We start from the raw sequence: 27,200 nt of genomic DNA on the forward strand, positions 1-27,200 counted from the left end.
GATCATGTTAAACTAAGTGAGACAAAACCCAATAAAAAAAACCATAAAATATATAATAAGAAGGGAAAAAAATCACAGTAAAACATCACAATAAAAGCATTTTTAATAATGCCAAAGCAAATGTTAACAATTCCATCTATGGCATAGAAACTAGCAAGAGAGAAAAAAGACCCCATTCTAGACAAGGCATTCCCTACCACCATTAAAATGTCTTTCTTTCAGCCACCTGCCTTGCCTCATTTGACAAAATTAACTGACAAAGAACTGTTGATGAAGATCATAGGATGCCGAGAAATACAGAATAAGATACTCTCAAGACATTTAGCAGTTTGTTGGCAAATATTAATAATCAAAAGTTAGACTTTGAAACAAAATTGCACATTTTTTAAAAAAAAACTTTTTTTTTTATTTTGTGCAAATGCAGGGGGAATCCCTTTTAAAGGTTTTGTGAATGCTCAGTATAGGTTGGTGGTGGGAAGTCCATGGGAAGACTGACTTCCTATTCCTCTACCCAAATATCAATCAGCATACCAAGCCAAGCCCCTTCACCTGCAAGTAAATCCAGGATTCAAAATTTTTTAGTTTGGATTAAACTCACATTTGATACTGTTGACTAACAAAGCATTCAGGGACTGTGGGTTTGGGAAAAAACAAAGGCAGAAATAAATTTAGTTTTCATCTAAAAGTACATATATGGATTCTCACCCCATTGTTGGATCCAGCGCAATGCCTTTAGGATTGTACAGCTCCAAGTCAAGCAGTGTAACACAGGTGACCCCACTCTTGTTGCAGACAAATATCCGGTCATCAATGTCATCCACAAAGTAGAAGTTGCCAGTAAGCCAATCAATAGCCATTTGCTCCACATCTAATCGAAAAATACAGAGGAAAGAGAGATAAGAGAAAGAGGAGATAAAACTTATTGTAGACGTTCAGAAATCCAGTCTCTTGGAAATGATGCAGGTTGAATCTATGCAATATGAACAAACATACGAATAAAGAGATGTTACACATTAGCAAGCAATAATTCAGATTGTGGATGGTTATTTGGGAAACCAGATTTTTGAAAAGTTTTGGTCCTTCACCAGATGTTTCAAAACTCAAAATCCCTTATGGACTTTTTGCGTAAAATAAAAAAAATGAATTTATGATGTACGGTTTTAATAATTAAATAAGATTATTGGTGGGATTCAAATATGTGAACAACTGGTTCTCTGTGTGGATGTTGCTTCCGGAAGTCCATTCTGGGCCTGGGCAACAAAAAATTAGCTACCAGTTTTGCCAAAGTGGTGCGAACCAGCTGAATCCCATCACTGGATAGGATAGATTATAGAAAGAGGAGTCATGTTGTAACTTTAGCGAAGGAAGTGAACTTACAATTGTACTTATAACTGTTGTAAAGAAGAGTGGAAGCCAGTTCATTATATATCTTTTTTCTTTCTTTTTCTATTTTTCTTCTAGCTATTTTTTTTCTTTTGGAACTTTAGCTTTCTCCTTTATTTCTTTTTTCTTTTCTTATTCTACTTTAGTTCATATTATCTTACTCTTGTTTTTAAAACGTTCAGTAAATTTATATTTAAAAAAATATGTCTCAAAACTCTCCGAATAAAAATCTCAACTACATTTGGTCAGCTTTCGTCTCAGAAACAAGTTCAGATATCAGTGTGTTGATAAAGAGATGGATATTAATTATACCATAGACTTCCAAGTCATTAGCATTCTAAAACCGAGACCGAAACATCTTCAGAAATAGGCAAATGAGCAACTGCTCTTTAACTTCAGACTGCTGGAGTGGAGAGGTCCAACAAATTAACAAGAGGTTTTACCCTAACATATTAGTGTTAAGTGTCCAGTGAATATTATTAGTGAGGGAGTGTTCTGATATCAGAAATCAGTCCTGAGTGAAGATTCTGTTTGAATGTTTTAATTCTGAATCTTTCGGCTCAGCTAATTTGATCACAGTTGCCTTCATCAAAATACCCTTTCCAAAAACACAACATGGGCATGGAACATGTTTTTAATCGACTTTGGGTCGCCATGCTCTTTACTCTTAGATGCTTAAGAGTATTAATTTAATTAAATGCAAAGTTTCCCTACACAGAATTAGTACGGCCATATTTAGATAGCATTTTTAAACCAGGCTAATTCCGACTGGAGTTTCCAAGCTGGGTAAGGTGGTTCAGCAATGAAATTAAGTCTCCCACATTCTCCTTTCCTAACTATGATTAGTATTTGGCTGAAATATACTAGTTTTAAACTGTATAGGTAGTCCTCGGCATATGACCAAAATTGAGTCCAAAATATCTATTGCTAAGTGAGACATTTACTAAGTGAGCTTTGCCCCATTTTAGAACCTTTCTTGTCACAGGTGGTTATGTGGTCAAGTTGTTAAGTTAGTTGCATGGTTATTATAAGTGAATCTGACTTCCCCATTGACTTTGCTTGTCAGGAGATCGCAAAAAGGGGATCACAGGATCCCGAGTCCCTGCAACCGTCATAAATATGAGCCAGTTGCCAAATGTCTGAATTTTGACCAGGCAACCATGGGGATGCTGCAATGGTCATAAATGTGAAAAACAGTCCAGTCACCTTTTTCAATACCACTAGTAATTTCGAACAGTCACTAAACAAACTGCTGTAAGTCGAGGACTGCACATATTGGGATGTTGCTTTTTATGTAATCCTTGATATTATAGAAATCTGTTGAGTGGAAACCTGCGAAAACCTATTAAAAATATTTATCCGTTTCACAGTCACAAAGAAGTTCACAGAGCCAGCTGCACCAGTAGATTATATTATGAGAAAAGACTATTCAGGTGGACTGGGCTCAAATTATTATTATTATTATTTTAAACAAAATTTTATTACATTTATATAGGTGAGGAAAAATAGGAAAAATACAGGTATGGTAAAGGGAGAGGTAAAAGGAAAGGGGGAGGGGAAGGAAATAAGGAATTAGGGTAAAGTCAGGATAGGTACAATCACATATTTCAACAAACAAGCAACCGTCCGGTTCACAATAAGGAGTAAATATCATATTCAACCATTTTTAACAGAGCTTAAACTGTAACATATTAAAAACAATTAGTAAAAAAATATGTTGATCTATTAAGTAAACACTACTAATAAAATCTCAAAAAAAAATCCTAACAATCAAAAGTAACAAATGAAAATCAGTAAATCAGGAAAAGTAATCGTATCATCAAAATGTTAGTTAGAACTCGATTAAAAATCAGTCATCTATTCTAAAATATTAAATCCTTCCAGTTCTAACGTGTCTCTAACCATTGATAAAAAATTTTCCCCAGTTCTAAAATAAATTGAATCATCTTTTTCTTTCATTTCTAATGTTAGTCTATCCATTTCTGCACACTCTAAAATTTTGTTAATAATAATAATCTGGTCAGATGGTAGATTCTCATTTTTCCAAAATTGGGCAAATACTATCCTTGCAGCAGTTAAAACATGCAATATCAAGTAGTCATTCTCTTTGCCATAATTAGGTCTTAATATTCCTAACAAAAACAATTCTGGTTTAAATTCTATTTGCAGTTTCATCATCTTTTCCAACCATCTATGAATCTTAGACCAATATTTCTTAGCGACAGGGCATGTCCACCAGGCATGGTAATAAGTGCCTGGCTGTTGTTTACATTTCCAGCAAATATCCGAAACATTTTAAAACATTTTCGCTAAGCGAACTGGTGTCATATGGACTGGGCTCAAATTATTGAGGTGTGGATGAAGACTAAGTAATTCCATCACATGCTCTTCCTCTCCTCCTTTCAACCGGACCTGTACTCCTGCTTCATCTTGGGCCCATTAAAAGAACTCCCTGTTTAGTTCTTTAGCTACTGAAGAATCACCCCGGTTTTCCCTCCCCTCCTGTACTCCCCCTATTTTGTGTCCTCCAGAATAAAACACCCTTGAAAAGACTGCATTCCCAATAAGGTATTCTGAGGCTTGTTGTCCTGGGGTGCTCTGTTCCCACGGAACTGACTACTGCCCTCAATTAGGCTCCCTTGAAAACAGTTTTTTAAAAAACGGTCTTTTAATTGGGGTTTCTTTTTGCTGCATTCCTGGCATCAACTGGTTACCTCACGGAATACGCTATTGGCAGGCCAAAAGAGATGTTGCTAAAATCTGGTGTTCGTGGCGGGGATATTTCATGTTGAAGCAATCTATTAAAATGAGTTGGATGTCTCATCTTTCACTGACTAATATTTCTCTGTATTTTAAAATTATTTTAGGGAGACAGGAAAGAATTTATGCTTATAAAAGCCTCAGCATCCAGACAGGCAATTAATTTGGTAAAAATAATGGATCTGTAAGAATGCATGTATTAGGCAAGAGATCCCTATTTCTGCCACCTGCTATAATGCCTCTTGATGTCCAATTGGGGGATTAAAAACCAGCAATTTAAAACACACAGGAAAGAAATGCTTTAGATGAAATCAAATGAGTTTCTTTATTAAAAAGTTTCAGTTACATTAAATGCCCTTTAAAATAATGAAGTATAAAATTTTATTTAAAAACCAATACTTATAAAATATTTATGCTCTTTCTAACAAAGAGCATGAAAAAATATTAAATAATGTAGGTTTTCAACACACACATAGATCCCGTGTATTTACTAAGTTTCTATCCCTGTTTTTTTTTTTCCAATAGTACAACCACAGTTTTCTGCTTCTTGCTGGAAAAATCATCTGATCTCTTATATGAAAGAATGCCAATCAAGTTGTAGGAATATGTTTCAATGTCTAGAATAATGTCTGTCTTCGTATCTGATGTACATTTCATCCAAGCTGGGAATTTTAGTCTTAGGCTGTAATCAAAACATGAATTGCTTATACATCCAAAATATGGGTTTGTCTCTGCACAGATTCTTCATTTCAATTGGACAAGATCCTAAGTCAAAATACATAACATGGACCGAACTTACTGCAGTGCACAATTCCATTCAGTGATTTATCCTATGTTCAACAGTAATTCTTAGTCCCTTGATGTGATGTACTACATATATTTTAACTAACTACTAAACTTTAGATCTCCCAGTTACTTTATAATTCCATCCAAACTGAGACTGCAGGAAACAAGATAACCATTTTATAATCTCATACCTATGGATAGAGCTGGTTTACTCGCAATGCTTTGGATGAATTTAAGGAGATTTAATGATGTCGTATTTAAAAAATTAACCCCCAAATTCATGCATTTTCTTACTTGCTTTATGTGGGGGAAAACAGCAATAAACTTCATCTAATTTGTAATCCCTAGAGGATTTGTGGCCTAAAGAAATGAGATTTATGGGACCATGTGCAACCTGGAAGTAGCCTAGTCCTGTTCTAAAGCAAGAATCAGAACAGTTTAGATCAGTGGTTCTCAACCTGTGGGTCGGGACCCCATTTGGGGTCGAACGACCATTTCACGGGGCACCCAGTGATGTATAAGTGGTTGGGGGTCACCACAACATGGGGAACTGTATTATGGGGTCGCGGCATTAGAAAGGTTGAGAACCACTGGTTTAGATAGTTGGCTCTGTGGCCTTAGTCAACATATTATTCAAATGTATTACTTAATAACTTCTAGATTCCCCAACCACAGAACACGAAGCATATTGACCAGGATTCATATGAGATACATATGTGGAGGATAGCAGATTAGCAAAAACTATATTGCAATGGGTTTTAAAACCAGATGGGAAATAATTCTAAATCAGGAGAGGCAGTACAGTATGAGAAATCTTCCAGTATATAGATTATCAAGGCATAAAACATCATAGGGCTGGAAGGGACCTCATGGGTCTTCTAGTCTAACCCACTGCTCAAGACAGGAATCTTATACCATGCAAGACAAATGGCTGTCCAATCTATTTTTGAAAACCTCCAGTGATGGATCATGGATGCATAACAGATCATGTCTGCAACATGCAAAACAATCTCATGATCAATAAAGTCTATTCGGCAGTCTTCTACTAATTGGATACAGGGTCATTACACATTTAAGATTTGCTTTAGTAACACCAAACTTAAGTAGCATCCTACAAGAGGAATGTACAATCCATTACCCATGCATTGCTCACTATGCCTACCTATGTTGTGCAGCTCCATCAAATTTGACAATTTGATGATGGAATTTGGTGATGGAATTTGAACCCATTAAAAAGCCTCTTTTTGTGTTTCTTTCCCATTCCATTCCATTCCATACCATCTCACTCAGGCTTCTGAGGGGCAGAGGAACTGGTCTAATTTTTTTTTTGAAGTATTCTTAGCTATTTTATTTTGTTCCCTTTTTCTGGTTTGGCCAATTCTTTTAGCTCACCTCTTTCTTGAGAGCAGCCTTCTTACAAATTACTCTGGCTGCAGCCAGAAAGAAATTGTTCATTCCTTTGCTAAAATATGGTGACCCAAACCACAAAAGGCCAGCATAAAACCATAATTCCTAAAGGAGCAACTGCCCTGTTTGACACAGCTGTCATAATTGTCGTGTATGGCTTCTGTCTGACATAGCAGCACATCCAATAAATAAAAAGAGTTGTCTTCCAATTTGATTTGAGACTGAGAGACAAGGAGTGGATGCCTGCCTCCTAAGAAACTGTAGTTTTGACAAAATGGAGTCATTCAAAAATTCCCTTAAAGAATAAGACAGCTTCTATGTTAGACAGCAATTGCTTGCTTGTGTCTCTGTAGATAAGTAAAATAAAAACCTTCCTAGACCAGTTGTAAATGACTTCTCATTCTGCCAACTTTACAATATTTCAGAGAGACATGTGTGCGTGCCAATCTCTGTTTGCTAGGTATAAAAGTAAGTGTTTTTTTCCTAATATGAATTATTTTTATGAATGAAAGAACATCACTTTTTCTGATAAGAACAGTTATGCCCATTTTAGAACTATAAGGACTGAGTGCAGTGTAATTCAAAACTGCAGTCTGAATCACAGGGCAAAGGTAGTTATCCAGGCAACTTCAAAAGTTGTTTGGAGTGCAGGTTTTTTTTTTTGTCCATATTGTTTCTATTGTTTAAAGGAGACTCAGGACTCAATAGAGGAACTCCTACACTTTTGCTTCTCGCAAGAGATCAGATCTGTTCGCTATAGAAATAGGTACCAGAATTAGATTAGAATTCAGATCTAAAGAAGACAGGGTTGTATGTCGTTGCCCCTGCCCCTTCCACAAATCAACATATCTTTTCTTGAGATCCTGAAGCCCAGGGAAAAATATAGTTTCTTTAAAAGGTTGCCCATTGGAGTGGTTACACACTTCAAATAACCTTTTCCTGTTAAATCCAGATTACTACATAGCCCTATTAGATATTTATTTATTTAATTAATTAATTTTATTTATATGCCGCCCAATCCAAAGGACTCAGGGCGGCGTACAAAATTAAAACAATCATCAACAATAAAACAATAAAATAATACAATCATACAGATATTACTATTTATTAGGTTTGTATCTGTCCTTCCAGAAACTAAAGACCACAGATGTCACATTCCTTCTTCCAATTTATTTTTCATCAAAAGAACACCCTGTGAGAGACGAGAGCACATCAGCCTAATAAGTTTTCATGACTCCACCTTATCCAATCTCTTTAGCACTATAACAACTTACACCTTTTCCCAAGCTGGTGACCTCCAGTTATAGCCAGGAATTTGACGCCCGAAGGCATCATAGCCAGAGGGCACCAAAGCGAGAAAGTTATTCCAGCTTGTTGGAAGCTGGGTGGGAAAGTTACAAATGGTGATCACACGGCCCCGGGACAGTGCAACTGTCATAAATACAGGCCAGTTGCCAAGTACCTGAATTTTGATCACATGATCATGGGGATGCTGCAATGGTCATAAGTGTGAAAGCTGGTCATAAGTCACTTCTTTCATTGCTGTTGTAACTTTGAATCATCACTGAATTAATGGTTGCAAGTTGAGGTTTACCTGTACCATAATATTTTTTCCCACTCCATTTGATCATGAATTTTGCATTTCCCCCCCGTTGCTTTTAGTAGGTATTGATTTGCTTCATTAGAAATACCCTGTTTGTCATAACTTTTATAGAGCGAGTAGGCTTTTCTTACTCGCGATGCAGAACGTACCAACATTTCTCTATAACAAAAGGAAGAAGTTGCATCAACAATTTTCTAATGCCTGGCTACAATTGCAAGATAGATGGACAATACAGTGGGACAAGGTTGAAATGTGGCCTCATCTTAGCCTGTAGCATCAGAGGAGAAAGAGAAAAGAGAAGTGGGCCATGTTAGCCTACGGAGGAGGAGGAGGAGGAGGAGGAGGAGGAGGAGGAGGAGACCTGTCTTCCCTATATTGTATAAACACATAAGGGCATCAGCACTTGTTGGCTATAGTCCACATTCTCATAAAAGCAGAAACATATTCACTTGGACTCTGGAACAAAAACCTTCACAGCAAAAGTTCTTGTCCCATGAGACAAAGGGGGATGACCAAGTCCATCCCTTTGATAACCTCCAAACATGTTTATGTAGTGACTGCTCATAGCACAAATGGACTTGTTGCAAAATTTGCTTTTCATTACAGCAAGGAACACATTTTTCCACTTTACCAGAAAAAAAATGTTGTTTTTTAAAAGCCGAACTTCCAAGCTTGTAAATTGCAAAATCCAACAAATTCCTCAGTATTACGAGAAATTTCGCAAAAACAAAAATGAAAAAATGCTAATTAGTGGGATTTTTTTTTTCTTTTTGTAGAAAAGAGACTCACTGATCTCTCTTTTGAGTTAGCACAATGGCTTCAAGCTGTGGGAGAACAGACATTGGGTTGAAGTTTCTGAAAAATCTTCTTGCAATTGAAAAACTACTTGCATTTATAGACTTTTTTTTTAAAAGATCTCTGCAAGAGCAGAATGGACGACAGCCTCTTGGAAATATTATTTTAAATGGGTGCAAAAGCTGAATTCTTTCACCCAACCTACTACAAACCATTCTTTCACTCTTCTGAAAGTCATGGACTATAGCCCTAAGTCTTTTCTTTTAAAGCACCCTGAATAAAAGGTCACCTGATTCTCTCTGTGAAATGTTCCTTTGTTCTTCTAGGTTTGGGCCCATTAAACAGGCAGAATCCAAGTGGACAATCACTTAAATATGAGACAACAGTGTACACAGCAGCCAAAAAAGTCAATATAATCCTAGGTTGCATTAACAGTGGGATAGAATCAAGATCAAGTGAAGTATTAGTACCACTTTACAAAGTCTAGGCAAGACCACACTTGGAATACTGCATCCAGTTTTGGTCACAATTTTAAAAAGACGTTGGGACCCGTAGTCCAGAGAAAGAGCAACAAGGATGATTAGGGGGCTGGAGGCTAAAACTTATGAAAAACGGTTGCAGCAACTGGGTATTTAGTCTAGTGAAAAGGACTAGAGGAGATATAATACTAGTGTTCCAATATCTAAGGGGCTACCACAAAGAACAGAGGGTCAACCTATCTTCCAAAGCATCAAAAGGCAAGACAAGAAACAATGGATGGAAACTAATCAAGGAGAGAAGCAACCTGGAATTAAGGAGAAACTTCCCTGCAATAATAAATGCAGGGAATACACTTGTGAGTGTAGATCAGTGGTTCTCAACCTTTTTAATGCCGCGACCCCCCCCCCCAATCGGTCGTAAGTCGAGGACTACTCAACCGGTCGTAAGTCGAGGACTACTCAACTGGTGCAGCACCGTTTGCAGAATGGGACTTTTGGCGAGCTCAGCAGGGCAGAGACAGCCTGGACAATTCCTACTGGCTTTTGAAAGCCAATAGAATTAGACTCTATTCAAGAGAGTCTAATTCTATTGGCTTTCAAAAGCCAATAGAATAAAAGGGAGTAGCACAGCTAAGGAAAAGCGGGGGGGGGAGAATGGCGGACTGCATTGTTTGGCGACCCCTGTGAAATGGTCGTTCGACCCCAAATGGGGTCCCGACCCACAGGTTGAGAACCACTGGTGTAGATGAATACCACTGCTCCTTTAACTCTGAACTCTTTAAGTTCAAACCACATTGGCCTCAGGAAAAGCAGGTTTGATCTAAGGCTGTTTTGAAAGCAGTAAGTACGGCATACTTGAGAAGAGGCCCATTGGTCCATTCAGTTAAAGTGCTTTTAATGCCCTGCATGGCATTAACTCCACAAGCAGGCAGATACTAGGGGAGATCCAGGGCAAAGTTTTCTCTGCCTCTCAGCGGGAAAGAGTAGGAAGAGTGGAGGGTTTTTCCCCCCTTTTAACATCTGGTCAATGCTTTAGCTGAGTCATCCTCTTTGGAAGGTTCTGATGTTGTGTTGTCAGCTCCAACTTCTCAGAACTCAAGAGCGACTCGGCACTTTTAGGATGGTTGAGCAGTCCAAAATTGTTTTCTTTTTTCTTTTCTTTTTTTTTTAAAAATGTTCCAAGCCTCCCAGTTGCTAATTCACTAATACGTTTGACAAAGAATGAGCACAAACAGCAGAAGGTTCATGAGTGAGAGAAAAACGGGCCCTTTGCTTCTAAAGAAAAAAAAAATGAATCAGATTCTGGCTGCAAACCATCCTTTGAGTCAGAGTCACAAGACTGTTTTTGGAGTTCCAAAAGGGGACAAAAGGAAAGGAAAGGAAAAAAGAAAAGCTTTGTTGCTTGAATCCTCAAATTTGTTAATGACCATTGATTTTATTTATTTACTATATTAATTGAAATTACATTTTTTGATATTTACTTCACTTTTATAACAAATTTATCTATAGGGCACTTTGAGATTAATTTTTTCCCTAAATTTTCTTATTCTTCCATCTGTCTGTCTATCTATGGGTTTTTTAAAAACTATATGTATGTAACTTTAAAAAACGCATCTAATAATTTATCTGTCTATATCTCTATAGTGTGTCATGTTTATTATTAAATTATTTACCACTTTTAAGCACGGAAAATATTTGTGTCTCTGTGAGAGAGACAGATAGACAGCCAAAGATCATTCATAAAAACTAGTATGTAGACATCCAAAGACAGTTGCCTTCTCCAGAGGTCAAATTAAATCTCATTGAAATATTGCAAAAAGCAACACTGATTTGGGAAGCTGTAACTCTATTATTAATTCGGTATTTTGCCCTTTTTTTAAATCTGTGAAGCAGTTTTATTCTGATTCTAAAATTTAAAAATATAAATCAAACAGTTACCAATTTATTGCTCAGTTTGTATGCGATTTGATATATGCTTCTGAGGGAAGTTAGCCCCCCCAGAAGGACATATTAAAAAAGGAAAATATATTTTTCACCAAAATAGCCTCAAAGTTCAGGACACAGGAACAGGAAACTTCCAAACAAAAGGCTAGAGGGGGTATAAAAACCTACTACACCATGTGCTCACCCCTTCTCTCCTCTGCTCTTTCCTGAAGAACCATCTTTCTGCAATAAACTGTAACCTTCTTCCCAAAGCAGTCGCCATGTTTGCTTATTTATTCCCGGCTTGGATGAACCAGGATGAAGACTTTACTTCTAACACTTCCATACTGGAGATGTATACTTAATCACATTTCACTTGTTAAGCCAGATTCAGAGGATTTTTCCGGCAAAAGAATCAGAAGTGAATCAATTCACATAGAGTATATTGATCAAGGTTTGTTTTAAGCAGCCAACCAATATAGTTTGAACTAAACCAAAGTATAACACTCAACACACCTAAAATTATACTTGAACTAACAACAGTACTATCTGTCTTCATCCTTATCTCCTTCATTGCTTTCTGCTCTAATTGGCAGAGTATCCCTCAGCATCTCATTCAGAGGAAGACTTTTCCTTAATGTCAGAATCCATTTAAATGAAGATGCATATAAAATGTGTTTGCTCCATTTAACCAAACAGGATATGCCACTGTGCCTTCACCACCGTTGTATTGCTAAATCAAATCCATTTAGAGACCCTAATTCTAACCACTCATAGGTAAGCAGAGGAGCCTTTTGCTTCTTTTTTTCCCCGCATACAAGGCCTATTTCCTATACAAGAAGGAGACTTAATACTGTTTAAATGCCCACTGATTATACACTATGAGAAAGAACCTAATTTAATTCTTGTCATCCTAGGCTGGACTGTTGCAGCAAAATCAGGTTAATATATTGTAGCATTTTACCACTTAACAAATCTATCATGTCTAAACAATCACAGAGAGTCAATGTATCCAATTCAGTGCACAATGATCCATAAAAGCTTATGTCACAATAAATGAATTAATCTTCCTCTGCTACATGCTGGCTGGGGAATTCTGGGAGTTGAAGTTCACACATCTTAAAGTTGCTGAGGTTGAAAAACATGATCCTACAAAACTATTTGTTATGCTGACTCTTTATCAGTGGCAGCATGATAAAAACTTATGTTGGGCTAGTACAGATAGTTTTAGCTAGAGAAACCACATTTTGCTCACTTATTTTGCTCACTTCTGTTCCTTTCTTCATCTTTGCCTTGCAAATTCCTGGAAGGGTCACACAGTTGCCCTATCAAAGAACACATATCAACCTGACCCAGGATAGCAGCTGATTCAAGGCTGAGTCCTTTTCCTGTTGCAGAAAAATTAGGCAGAAAGTTTTTCATATTCAGCTGTCAAAGTTATCAGTTAGGAACACAAAAACAGGGGGCTGCAATGTTAAGCCCATCTTTTGGGAGGGCAAACCTGGGGGGGGGGACTGTTTATTGTACTGCTAGTTGCCTATTGTTTGTCAATGATCATGTGTTCCTGTTTTCAGAAGTGTATAAAAACTATGATAATTTGTGTATTGGGCCATTCTTATGATTTAGTCCTGAGAGCATACCTCTTTGTGGCTGTATAGAATAAACAGGTTGCAATTCCCCATCTTGTATGGTAACTAGCTAATTTACACCAGGAAAAATAAATCCAGAATTGGGCTGTCCCAATCCACAGTTGGATCAACACTTACATACAGTATACAGTTTGCAAAAACCCCTGTACTTTTTTCTACCTGGACATGGCATTGCTTTACAAAATTTAGGCAGATTAAAAAAAAAACTTTGCACAGTTCAGTTTCACATTACACATATTTAAGATCTGTTTCTTATTTGCTAATTTAAGAAATGCTTTGTAAAAAAAATCATTCTTTTTCAATAATTTTTATTCTGGCACATTATTAAAGTCATTCGCAAACTATTAAATCAAAGGGAAGATTAAATTAAAAGCATTTTAAAAATCAAACTGCAAACGATGTTCAACCTTGCCTCTTCAACACCAAGGATCTGTTTGTTACTAAAGCTTCTCCACATAATAGCCACAAAATAAATTAACACTTCATCCCATTTCATCCAGAAACACCCTCTTTGTCTCATTTTTGTTTAAAGTTGGCAAACTGAAATATGAAGCAACTAGGAGCTTCTCTAATTTCTAGAGAGCGTGATGCAATACAAATAAAAAAATAACAAAACTCAAACTAGCTAAGTTGTTTTGTGAAACCCTAAAACCTTCATAGAAATAACCTTTAAAAGACTGCATTGCTTCCCTAATTTACTTTCAGGTCTTGTCCCATTACAGTTAATGGAACTGCTCCAGAGAAAACACTGATTGTGGAATACAAGCCCCAACTATTTCTAGGTTGTTGGTTTTTTTTTAAAGAAATGGATCTAGATAAAGCTCCTGTTTAAAATAGGAACAGGTCTGGAATGGAGAAAGGGGCAATAACTGCACCAGGATTGATAAACCCCATCTTTTCTCTTCTTCCATCTCAATCCTTATTTTTGCAGCTGGCAGGCATTAGAATTCTCTCAGAGTCTTTTGTTTTTCAAATTGCTGGGTGGTTGTTTTCTCACTCTCTCTCCCCCTTCCTTTCTCCCCTCATTCCTTATTCAAAAAACCCTCTTCCATTATTATTTTCAGAGTTCATTCATAGCTGCAGTTGAACTAAAACTCTGGGTCAAAGTTGCTTAGCAAGTCCTGCTTTTAACCCTTAACAGAGAGCAGCTCTCAGGCTTTCCCTTTGGCTTTTGGGCTCCACAAAACTTGGCTTCTCTCCTGATTTACTTTTGCATCTCCTTTTAAATATCATTCCTCCTTTGGGGACACAGCATTCGGAGGAAGACAAGAGAGCTGAAATGCTGCTGCTGCAGCGTGCTAAACAGCAAAATCCTCAGAAAACCCCCCCCCCCATGCTTGCAGCCTTGCAGGGAAGGCACGTGACTCACAAGGGTGTAGCATCCATTCAAGAAATTCTTCACTTAGATTGTGGCAATGGCCCAAAGACCCTGAGGCAAAGCGCTAGCTTTAGTAGGCCCTTGTAGCTACCAATTATACAGCAAATCCAAATCCCTCCTCCCCCTCCCCCTCTGACCACACTAGCTGTGGGACTGCAGAGTTGTTTTTTTTCCCCTCTTTTGAATTCCCATACACACCCTGGCGCCAGCTATATCAACATAAACTACAGTTAATTTCACTCTAGTCAAGGTGAGCATTTTCATCTGACAATTAAGGCTCCCTGTCCATGAATTGGGGGGGGGGGGGAATGAGACTTCTCATTTATCTATAAGGATAATTATATTTGCTCTCTTGCCATTTCCAGGTTTAGAGTAGAGAGGAAGCATTAAAATGCCCAGGATTTATTAAAAGCCGCCACGCGCTTGATTGAAAAATTATGATGGTGAATGCAGAAACGTTAGGATGTGTCACTATCTAACTTCTTAAAAAACAGGATTGAAGACAACAACCCGTTTGATCCAACTTTCTTTCCTATGTCCAAAGAGTCCAGTCAGCTAGTGCTTGTGGAAAGTTCACCAGCATGTCTTGGAGGTAATATCCTCTTTCACTCTTGGTCAGGAACTTGACGGTTCTAGTGTGTGATAAATTCACTTGAATTGATTCACTGTGACAGTGAGCAAAGCCTATAATTTCAACTTGTAAAGGCGCACCAGATTCCTGACATTGGGACTGGAAAGCTGTTGCTTATGCCCTGATAATTTAGCATATGAACTTCTCTAGCAGTCTGTTGGTTCCTACAACCACACTGTGAGGGTTGTATGGAGTTTTTCCTTCTCTTAAACTTCTCTTTTGATGCCTTCTTGCCACTAGCTTCTTAAATCAGTCGTATTATCAACATGATCACCTTGTCCTGGTGGTATAGCTGTCTGTGGACCAGGCTCCATCTCACCTTTGGGTTTTTATGCATCTGATGTCAATTTTGGTGAACTGATTGTCTGTAGCCCTTCAATTACAACCTCAATTAGGAATTATATGAAAGGGACTAAAATGGTATTTAATGCCAAGCTCTAGGGGAAAGACTATCGCTTATCATAAATTATAGTAAGCTATTAATATAATTACATCGTGTTTCATTATTTTGTGGAAGCTAAGCAGAGACTGGAAATTGTTTTTATTTACATAAGTATTAGTCAGTTGAAATCATTAGGCCAGTTAGATTTTAATTTACAAAACTAGATGCAATACACTGTTGTGGTAGAGAACAATGTGATTTGAACTGTACATATTGTAATTTTATGTTACACATAAAATACCGCAGTAGACCTTGTGACAGAAATAAAAAGTTACTACAATATGTATTCTGATCCAGACAGTACCTTCATGCCAAACTCTATTACCCATTGTGAATTTGCCTACTATTTTAAAGGCATTTAAACTGGAGGATATCACTCAAAGGTGATGACCATAAATGAACATATATTGTAACGGGGGTCCCCAACCCCTGGCTGTGGACCACTACTGGGTCATAGTCCGTTTGGAAATTATAAAGAAGCACTAATTTTTGTCTGTCCAGAATGGTTTATTAATCCATTCTGTTGGACAATGATGAGTTCTAATATTATGAGAGAAGGAATATTTAATAACTTGGCCAATATAATATACTTTACAGCTCTCACTTCTTAGCACAAATCAAGTATTATGCCTGGCTTGCTCAGAAAATCCTGACCGCTCTCTAAAGTATTGAACTAAGCATATCGTGTCTAGCAATACATAATTGGCAGAATATTAGAAATGAATGGTTGTGTGCATTCAACAAAGTGCAACCAATGCAGAAGGAAGAAACATTCTGCAACCAATGTGCATGAAGAAAAATTGGAGGGGGGGCAGGAGGGGTAGAAAGAGAAAAATTGAACTTTATTCTCAAAATCATGTCCAACCTATGTGCATGACCCTTAAAGAAATGATGCAAATGTTTCTAAAACTGATTATGTTGGCATAGCACCTAAAAATCCAACCTATCCCAGGGAAGGTCACTGCAGAAAAAGAATGGAAGAAGGAATGTTATGTTATACCCCCATGAGCTCCTGGAGGAAAGCCACAAATGTATTTCGCAAATAAAAGAATACATAATAGAAAAGATAACAGAAGACCAACAGAGCATTCGCTTCTCTCACTTTTGTAAGCTATCCACAGCAGCGGTGGCCACACTGTGGTCCCTTGAGTCTGGGCTCAGGGGTGCTCACTACACGGTCCTGACAACACCTTTTTTGCTGATTTTTACCCCAGAAGGAAGAGAATGACCCTTTTTCTGTTTGGCATAGGCAACTGTCTATCTGCCACGCGCTGCAGTCATTGGGAATTATTTTACTCTTAGATCTCTCTGAAAAAAAGGAACATAGGCTATGACCCCAAGGAAGAAAAGGCACACAGAGGATCATCTGCTTGTCTCATCAATTTGGATAAGAAAGGGTGGCTTTTTTAAAAAAAATGCACTTAGCAAACAACTCTAATTTTATTTAAATGTTTGGTTCGTTTGATTCAAGGAGTGCTGAGAGGGTTCTACACAAAAGAGCATAAATGGCTATTAAAAAAAAATTCCAAACAGGTTCGCCCAAATTATGCAAAGAACTGCTGTTACTTGCATCCCATGAACAAATTGCTTATGCACTTGCACGATGCACGTACAATTACAATGAATTACACTTATATTTTATTGAAACGTTATGTTAAAAAAAACCCTCATATACTGTACGTGATCTATTTATGCATGAGAAGGCCTTATAAATATCATTTGTGTTGCAGCTGTTTTTTTCCCCTTTTTCTATTATACTTATATTCCCCCCTCCCTCATTTTTCCCCTCTGCTCTGTATTCCAAACTTGTTTCTAAGCCTAGATATCCCGTGGCCATCACTGGACACACACACACACACACATACACACACACACACACACACACACCATCATTGAGCTTCTGTTGATAATCACACACAGCTCTTCACATTCAATTTGAAAAGCAGTAAAGTTAAACAATTGCTTCAAGGAGATTTATCCTAAAACATTTGCCAGAAATATTATTATTCATTATTCAGGTACTATGGGAAATTAACATCCATTTCCATTTAGCAAACATTTATGTAAATTAAGCTGTGGTATCAAAGCCTTAATGGCAATAAATAAATAGAAACTGTTGTTTGGGCTTATCTGACATAACATGTTTGGTGTGGTTGGAGATTTGTCCTTACCTTGCTTTATTTATGTGTTTGTTTATAATATTTATGCAGCATTTGAACAATATAACTCCGGGCGGCATATAATACCCAGTAAATTAAAGTACTGGGATGGGAGAGAATAAATGCAGTTAAAATAAGTGAAATCCTTAACTAGGGACCAGAGTCTTAAAATTCATTATATTTCACCAGATGGGAATTCTATTCATCTTCCTCCAAAGCAGCCAAGCAAAAAGTCAAGTCTTAACTGTCTTCCTAAAGGCCTGCAGGGACAGGAATTGGGGAAGGGGGCATGGAGATACTTCAAAGGTCAGGCAACACCTCCTGAATCCCACAAGATGATTTTGTTTCAAGAAAGGATTCACAGAATGACCTCCTTATTACAGAGGTTAGACAGACAGATACCTTCGGGGCAGACAGTCCACAAATAACCTGGCCCCATCCTTTGGCTTTATAGATGAAAAACAACACTTAGAAACAGAGATGTTATGTATTTGTAACAAAAAATACCCCCAAGTCCCCATGTTACTGGATTTTGGATCAACTGTAGTTTTTAGATGGTCTTCAAGGGCAACCTCAGTGGACTCAGTAAAAATCAAAATATGAATGCAGACTTTGCCTCAAGCAATGGACAATTTACAACGTTTGATGGATCAGTATGGACAATGCTCATGATTTTTTTAATTATTTTTTTTTATTATTTTTGCCTCTGAGTCAATCTTGGTTCCTGGCAAATGCCTGGAAAATACCCTACAGTTTTCTTGACAAGATTTTCACATGTGGTATGTCAAGGTTCCCTTCTTGCTAGAGAAGGACTGGCCCAAGTCACCCAACTGGCTTTGTACTTAAAGCAGGACTAGAATTCATGGTCTCCTGATTTCTAGCCTGGTGCATTAACCACGACATCAGACTGGCTTGCATTCATGAAATGGACAGCACATTTTAGTACATTACATATATGCTTTTCTAATTCACATAACTTTTCTCATCAATATATTAGATCAGACCTAGGTATTTTATGGCTCGCAGGCCTTATCTAGCCTGTGGGCTGTCCCTGTCTGGTCCGCAGGGCTGTGGGGGCTGTGGTGCGATTAGGGTCAGGGGGAGCAGGGGAGCGACCCTTCACAACAGTCCCAGGTTGTCATGTGGCCTATTGGTAAAATTAAATGCCCACCCCTGTATTAGATAGGGGTTTCCTACAATTTAATTTTACATGTTTAACATACTGGATTTCTCATATCCTACAGAATTACTTGAAATCCACCTGGGATTGGGCAGAGTATCTTTATCTATATTATTTTCAAATGAAGAACCCCACTGTTGCAGTAGCCAAGGTACACCTATCATATGTAACTAATGGTTTATAAAAACACAATTGGCTGTGTTGCATAGAATTGTAAGTCACAAACCAACCAACCGTTTTATGGTTTAGTCCAGTGATGGCGAACCTTTTAGAGACCGAGTGCCCCAAAACTGGCCCCTCCCTCGCTCCACCCCCTGCTCCGCCCCCACCCCATTTGCCCGCAGGACCACTCACCACCTCCAGGGCCCGCCGCAGATCACCCAGGCAGCCCAGCAGCGCCATGGCGGCCACGCCCTCTGCCCGCACCCCACAGCATCAACTGTGCGTGATGGGGCATGAGGGCAGACTCTTTTCTACACTGCCTGGCTGCCATATTCTTGGCTTCGCTGCTCCTCGTGGGCCATGCTCGGGAGCTACTCTCCTCCAGGGGGCTGCTGGGGAGGAGGGGGCCGTGGGGGGAGGCGGGGTTGGGGCAACGGTATATGTGCCCACAGAGAGGGCTCCGAGTGCCGCTGCCGGCACGCATGCCATAGGTTCACCACCACTGGTTTAGTCAGTCAGGATTCAAAATGCAGCCAAGTTTGCTGAATATCTCGCTGAAAATCTCTTGTGTTCCAAGACTGAGCTTTCCCTTTTACATGGTAACTGACATGGTAATTTTCCAACTGAAAGATATTTGTAGTAGGGCAACCCTGGCTGGCTTTTATTCAAAATATTACAGCTCTGACACATGGAAAAACCACATCACACATTTCTCCAGAATAACAAGGCTGCACAGATCATCACTCTTTTCCTCTCTTCGGCTATTTCTAAATGTAAACTTTATCACAGTTTTTTTTCTTAACCTTTAATTTAACTTTAACAAAACATTTGTACATTTTTCTCTCACCTGATAATTTGCAACTGCTGATACTCTTTTTAAAAAATATTATAGCACATCTACCAGCAGACTCACTGGGCTTTACTCAGTGTGGATTCCTATTTTTGTGATCAGCCAACTGGATTGCTGGGCTCTTTTCACGTTAAGTCCTGCCTTCTTCCTAGTGCAGTCAATTCATTTCCCAAATTTAAACTCACATCTAGCAATGCCATTGATTCAGGTGCATACAGTAATTATCACTGAGTAACATAATTAACAGGGAAGTCGTTACAAAGAGTGACTGTAGCCACATACCAGGTTTGTTCTGGAACGAATTCAGAAATAAATGCTTTGGAAGAACTACTCAAATGCTACCCCTGAAATAATAATAAAAAAGCCATCCAATCACATGCATTTCTACCCAGGGCCCATCTATTGGTATTTAATGGAATGAAAAATAAGTACTTAATTTGAAGCATTGACAAGAATGTTCTGGGTTAATTTGTTCCTATACATCAGGTCTTAGGTCCTTGAAAAAATTGCATTTTACCAACAATCAGCAGATGTTTTAGGGTTTATGGCTCATATCTCAAGAAAGGAAAAGAAAATTACAACATTTTCTAAGCCCAATGTATTAAATTGAAGCATGAAGTAATTTTTACTATTTGACAATTTGGGAAAATAGGCTGTGAGGTAGTTTATTAATTGTTTTATGACTGTATCAAAAGATAAAATAAAATAAAATACACAATCTAATTCCCAGGGTAAAATAGCTTTAAAAAAAATACAACAGACTATTTGTACTTAATGTATTAAGTCAACTCCTTGAAGTCTTCAAAAATGTATATAAATTGGGTTTGGTTCTTGAAGTATTTAACAAATCCCCCAGGATGACTAATTTGTAAATAATAATTTTTTACCACTTCTACAAGTACAGGCATATTCACTTAGTCAGCAAAGAAGAAATCATGCATGCTTTTTCCCAAAAGCTGAATTCCAAACATATAATATTGAAGCTACCTTAGTGACCGTCTGGAGCCTCTTTGAAGAAATACTCAACAATCCAAGTTTATCTGAACTGTACATTTATGAATCATAATGATTCATAAGGTGGTATCATCCAGGTGTTCTGGACTACGTATATCATCATTCCCAGCCAGTGTAGTTATATAGCTGGAAAGCGTTTAAAATTGTACGCTAATATGTATGGAGATTACCACAACAATGAATAGTCCATACAAACACATGAACCTACTTATACCTTACAAACACATGAACCTACTTATACCTAACAGGTCCATTTTAACTCAATATTGTTTATATCAGGAGTCTCCAAACTTGGCAATTTTAAGACTTATGGACTTCAATTCCCAGAATTCCTCAGCCAGTCCATGCTTGCTGGGGCATTCTGGAAATTGAAGTCCACATATCTTTGGAAACCCCTGGTTTATACCATCGTTTTCCATAGGATGTCCATTCCCACCCCCCACCCACCCATCCACCCACCCAATTTTATTAATTTAGCAACGTTTGCAACACAAGGTTTGTGAGAAATACTCTGGCCCAAAAAATCGAAACTGACTTAGAAGGTTACCCATTCCATTTTACAAATTATATCTCTGTAAGGTAAACAGGTCCTTGGTCAACCACTGAATTCAAAATCAACCATTCATTACACCCAACTGGATTGAGGCTGAAGATTGTTTCTTGTGGAACTATACAACTATACAACCCAATTGGAAACTACCCAGGGACTTTCAGTTCCATCCCCTGTTCTGAGACAGAACATTTTATTCCAGCATTCCACAAGAAACATTTGCCAAGCCTTTCTCTAGAAATCTGTTACGAAAAATTATGTCCCAGTTTTCCTAATTAATTAATTCAATAGCTCCTTTTAGGCCACATTTCTTCAAGGGGAGCATTTGGAAAAGGTCCAGCTTTAGGGACTGATGACTGACCATACAATTAAGGGGGGAAATGCTGCATTGCTGAAAAATAGGACACCAGGTAGGATGAGGTGATGAGAGTTGAGAGAGTGCAGTTGGGCTTTTAACTTTGTGCCAAATTCATTCATTCTTATCTTTCTACATACCTACAAAAACTACATTTGTTTCAGGAAGAGAGCAAAGGCACTTCTGCATCCAACAAATAAACATTAGGGAAGCTAAATCAGAACCAAATTGTGTGCTGCACATTAAATAAGCTCTCAGAAACTTTTGGACTGGGGAGAAAAAAAAACGTTAGAGAACAGCAATATCAGAGGACAACTCCCCCTACCACATCCATTTTTTTTTAATCCCTCTCACATTTTCTGAGTCCAAATATAGCAGTAATTCAACTTCTCCCCAAATCAGGCTCCAAAATCCACAGCTTTGAAACAAAGGAGCAAATGATAGGGACGTAGCACAGAACTAGGAGAATCTGCTTCGCTCCATGAAGCAAAAGAGCTTCAGTCACTAGTATTACCAAATTCCTTAAAAATAAAGCTACTTTAGCTAAGGTTGGTTTTAGTGAGGGAAAGAAAATTGGGATTAAGGCTAAGACCAACTTGCCAGAACAATCAATGGAAAATTAATGTGTATGTCAACTGCAGTCCAAAAACTGAAAGATTGCCTGATTTGATTTAACAGGACTTTAAAAAAAAAAAAAAGTTGTGGAAAAATTTAAATCTGGCTACCATTTTCTGCTTTAAAATGTTTTCAGTTATGAGAAATGTAACCAATGTCTATTTAATGAGAAAGTGTGTTTTAGGCAACATACGTGAAACACATGAAATGAACTCATTTGCTAAAGGAATTCATTATTTCCACATTTGGGGAAGGGAAGGAAAAAAGGCTTGAATCTTGCCCAGAAAGAGACTCGCATTTGTCTCTGTCTGTAGCAGTCAAATGCTACAGGGAAGGGCCATCCTTAGGGGCCGTTTATCTGCTGGAAAAATCCATTGATGGAAAATTAAATTCAGAAAGGGTGGAGGCCAAGGAGGAGAGCACAAGTGCTGATGTATGCAACCATACAGGCTAACCCAGTGAACTCTCTGTTATTATAACATTCTTGCATGGCTCTATTGTGGGCTGTGAAAAAAAAAAATCCTGGAATTTGGGGGCCGTCTAACACCCCAAGTGATGTAACCCCACTATGCTCCCTCCCCCCACCCATACCTCTTTGCATGATAAAAACACAGTTGACAGCTGGTTCCTTGACAAGGAGCCAGACCTGCAATTGGCTTTGCAGAAACACAGCCTGTGCGTTTTGGGAATGAAGAAACACCAAGGCACCTCCTCTTTTCTCCCTTGAGGAAGAAAACATGCTTTCCTTGAGGTGCGTGCCACAAAGAATTGAGCAACAAGAATAATGCTGGGGAAGGAATCTTTTAGTTAAGTCAGGAAAAAAAGTCTTTGTCACAATCAGAAAGACATTCACGCACACAAAGAGCAGGCATAAGCATGCATCCACAGCATATGCATGTATATGTATTGTTTGGAGGTTTGGGTTTTTTTTTTCCAAAAAATACTTTACTGAATACAATAAAAAAAGAAAATTGAGCAATACATTGTTATAAAAAGGAAAGCTAGTCAACAACCCACCCAAACCTGCAGATAAGAGAATATATGCAAATGTCCATGTTCGTATAGTATATGCATAGTAGTGCATATACAGTTCTTAAGTCATTGATTCTTGAAGACCCACACCATCACTCAAATCTATACATGAGAGCACATGAACAGATGAACATTTGATACTTACATGTGACATTTATGACAGATACTCTATAAGCAGAATTATGTTAATCATGCCATTAATATGCAAGACTGCACATATATGGCTGTGATTTTGAATAACCTTTCAGCTACAAACTTGACACATTTTTTGAACAGATTTCCAATATGCTTTGGAGTCTGTTTGCATCACAAAATTGAGGATATACCTAGATGGCAATTTTTAATCACTTTTATGCCTCACCTTTTACCAAAAGAATTCTGGAAGTTTTAACAGAAGTATCTTTTATAAACCCTAGTCTCCTCACAGAATTATATAGTCCTAGGATTGCTGGGAAGATGAAATAATTAAATATAATTATTCACAGAGCAAGTATGTTGACCCTATTTCTCCCTCCCTCTACCTCTTTAAGATACTCTTGATGGTAGTGGTAAAAATCATTCAAAACAGTTGTCCCAGATATAATAAGGGTTAAAAGGGTATAAACAGCAGATCAAATTGCCAATTGTGCTCATTTTGTTGCCAAGTTAATTAAAGTCAGGACCCTTTCTTAGCTGACAACATAATGCAGCCTAGAGGGAAAAGGAACCATTTTCAGGACAAAGGGGAAAACTGTGTTTAAATTTCTCGATTCATTCTTTGACACATACGGGCGTGCATGCAAGCACGCACACACATACCACATGTTCTGAATATGAGAGTTTTCCATTTATTGGTACCAGAAGTGGTTAGTTGTGAGTGAATTTGAGTTTTCCAGACGTATTTATTTGGAAAGATACCACTTGCCTTACTGTTTGGGAAGACATTTTAATGGGGCTAGATTGTTTGCTTTTAGGACTTGGAAGCACAAGCTAAATAAAAAATCCTGTTTATTTTTCTTTGGACTCCACTGGCTTTCCATCTGATGCCAAAAAAAAAAAAAAAAAAAGCAGGAAAACAAGGGGAATGGGATGGTAGGAGATCATTTTCAGTGGACATTTCCCAGAAACCTTGAAAAATTTGTCTCGGATGGAGTAGTAGACAGCATTCCAACACCCACAGCTGGGAACACGGACTGCAAAAACCACAATGTTACAAAGAAACAACACAGAACCAATTCAAATAGGCAAGGCAAGAGGGAGGAGGCAGAGACACATATTCCTGTTTGTTCACATATTACAGTCCCATCTCAGAATATGTGAAAGTTCCTTGCTACAAAATAAAATAAATAAATAAAAATGCTTGATTCTGGCCCTTGGAAAACTGACATACTAGGAAAAACTAGTCTAGCAGCCCCTCTTTCTGAATGTGATCTTTAGCTTTTGCAATGCTTGAAATGAAAAGGCATAATAAAAACAAACTAGATTGCTCAAGCAAATCATCCGGACCATATGTTTTGGATCAAGTCATCTTTTCCTGACCTCAGAGATGCTGATCAGCTGAACTCAAGAGCATGGAGCAAGACCCATGTACAGAAACTCCTCCAGGCAAACATTTGAGTAAATCAAGCACAAGCCCATCCACTTCCTGACTCATGAAAAGAGGAGCCTTTTTATTCCAGTCAATTATTAACCTACTCATTCAAAACTTGGAAATTAGTTTTTATACATGTGACATTTACTAAGGTTTGACTGGTAGCTATTAATCAGATGAGCTACAGCAGTTGTTGGACAGTAAGTATATGCTGTCATAAATTTAGTGACTTTCAGTAATTTTTTTTTTTTAAATATGCTTAGGTTTTTATTTTTGGTGTTCTCCTGTTTGTTGTTGGGTGTTTTTTTTTTCATTTTAGATTTTTGGGGGGAGGGTTCTTTGAGTCACTCTGGATTCCTGATGACTGCCTGGACAAGTGCCTGCAGTTTTCTTGGCAAGATTTTATAGGTTTTGCTATTTCCTCCTCCCTACAGCTATTTTTTTGTTGCCCAGGCCCAGAATGGACTTCCGGAAGCAGCATCCACATATAGAACCAGTTGCTCACATATTTGAATCCCACCACTGAGCTGAGTGTGTGTGACTGGCCCAAAGTCATCCAGCTGGCTTTGAGGATAAGGTAGAACTAGAACTCACGGTCTCCTGGTTTCTAGCGTGGTGCTTTATTTACTCCATACTGGCTCTCATATACCAAACTGGCCTCCCAAGCAGGACAGGCTAGGATTTTAAATAAGAGATAAAATTTCTTCCTTTTAGGAGGCCACGGAAGGGCTGACTCCACATTAATTCCAAGCAGTGAAAGGTATTTATCATGCTGCTTCAATGTTTCACAACATGTGCTTTGATGAATTGGCACTGTTTAAAAACAGTTTTGTGTCCTTAGTATTCTTAGTATACTGTATAGATAATTTGGTGATTTATACCAGGTTCCTTCACACTGAAGAAAGCCCTGAAATATTCTTAAAAATACCATCTGAATTGTGCTAAATACTCAAGATACAAAGCAAATTAAACTATATGCCATGCAGCTGTTTCATGCCAATATGAGAGGAGAGTAATACCAGCTTTATGATGCAGGTTTATCCATGAGAAATCCTTCTAGTTTTTGAACACATCTAAAATATGTGTAACAGTCATTCAGAATAAATACTGGACTGTTTTTATTTTTGTTAGCACAGTTTATGCTCGCTGAACATGACTGTCTTGCAATCAATCAATATATTCAATAAAAAGTTTTCCCTCTTATTTGGGGAAAAATAAGAAGAGAGATAACTTTTCTTTATACAAGACGTTATTTACCCAAAATTTAGAAACAGTTTCATTAGCTGATTACAAGTAGTTCTAGACTTACATTCTGAGCTCAAAATTGTTAATGAGATAGTTAAATGAATTTTGTCCCGTTTAATGACCTTTCTGCTGCGTCCCCATTGGCTTTGCTTGCCAGAGGGTTGCAAAAGGGGATCACATGACCCTGGGACACTGCCACCTTCAAAAATATGAACAGTTGCCAAGCATCTGAATTTTGATCACATGACCATGGGGATGCTACAACGTTTCTAAGTGTGAAAAAGGTCATAAGTCTCTTTTTCCATTGTTGTTGTTAACTTTGAATGGTCACTAAACAAATGGTTTCAAGTCCAGGGCTACCATAACTCATATGCACATGCCTCCATGCAGACACAGGAGAATATTATGGTTTATATATATAACAAAATGCAATTTGTACTGATGTATCTCATTTCCTCCTCGAGAACAGTTGCTTTTGTTTCCTTTTCACTTAATAACAGTTTTCTGCCTTACCTAAACTCTATTAAGTTTTATAAGATAACTAAGCTCTAAGCTATGCTCTAGTTTTGATTAAATGCATGCTAGACTTCAAATGGGAAAGCAAAGAATGGAGGGGTTAAAGAAGCTGCCCCTAAGGTCGGTAAACAGGATTTTAGCAGCCATTGTGATTCAGAACTGGAACAGAAAGCCTGCCTTAACGAGAGGTATATAAAGAAGAGAATGTGGTATTCTAGAAGTGGTCACTATACAGGGATACAACTGCCAACTTTGTGTTTCGCAAAGTTCTCTACAAGATTCCAGAATTCCAATGCACTGGCCTACCTCAAAACCATTCACAACATTTTGGAGAGTTTATTTGAAAAGTTTGATGAGCCTGTGAATGAAGCTTGGTTGATGTTCAATTTCTACAAGTTCTGCACTATAATGACCAGGGCTTTTTTTCTCATAGAATGCCCAGAACGCAGTTCCGGCACCTTTTTCGGATGGAACCTTGTAGGGTAGGCAAGGCGGGTTGTGTGACGTGTGAGTTCCGGCACCTTTTTTTTTTTAAGAAAAAAAAGCACTGATAATGACTGAGATGTTATTATTTCAAAAATTCAGGAAGACCAACCAGGTATACCTCCTCAACAAACTCCTCTGAATAACAGAAGGATTTCTATCTGTTGCATCTCCCCCACCCTGACTGTTCCTCTCCTGGCTCATCTTTTCAATGGAAGTAGCTTCAGCCAGGC

The 27,200-nt window shown here is 38.0% G+C and overlaps 1 protein-coding gene across 1 annotated transcript in view; it reads right to left on the reverse strand.

Annotated features, from left to right (window-relative positions):
- The window catches only part of LOC120318289 (low-density lipoprotein receptor-related protein 1-like), a gene marked incomplete at its 3' end in the record, with an annotated part of 251,793 nt that overhangs the window by 78,766 nt on the left and 145,827 nt on the right, over positions 1-27,200 (reverse strand). Inside the window, exon 8 of the mRNA XM_039365706.1 lies at positions 706-868. Within this exon, the coding sequence (XP_039221640.1) occupies positions 706-868 (163 nt within the window). The remainder of the gene's footprint in view (positions 1-705; positions 869-27,200) is intronic.

Source organism: Crotalus tigris, unplaced genomic scaffold, assembly GCF_016545835.1.
Source record: "Crotalus tigris isolate CLP2741 ecotype Arizona unplaced genomic scaffold, ASM1654583v1 scf7180000020166.501630, whole genome shotgun sequence".
NCBI lineage: Eukaryota > Metazoa > Chordata > Lepidosauria > Squamata > Viperidae > Crotalus > Crotalus tigris.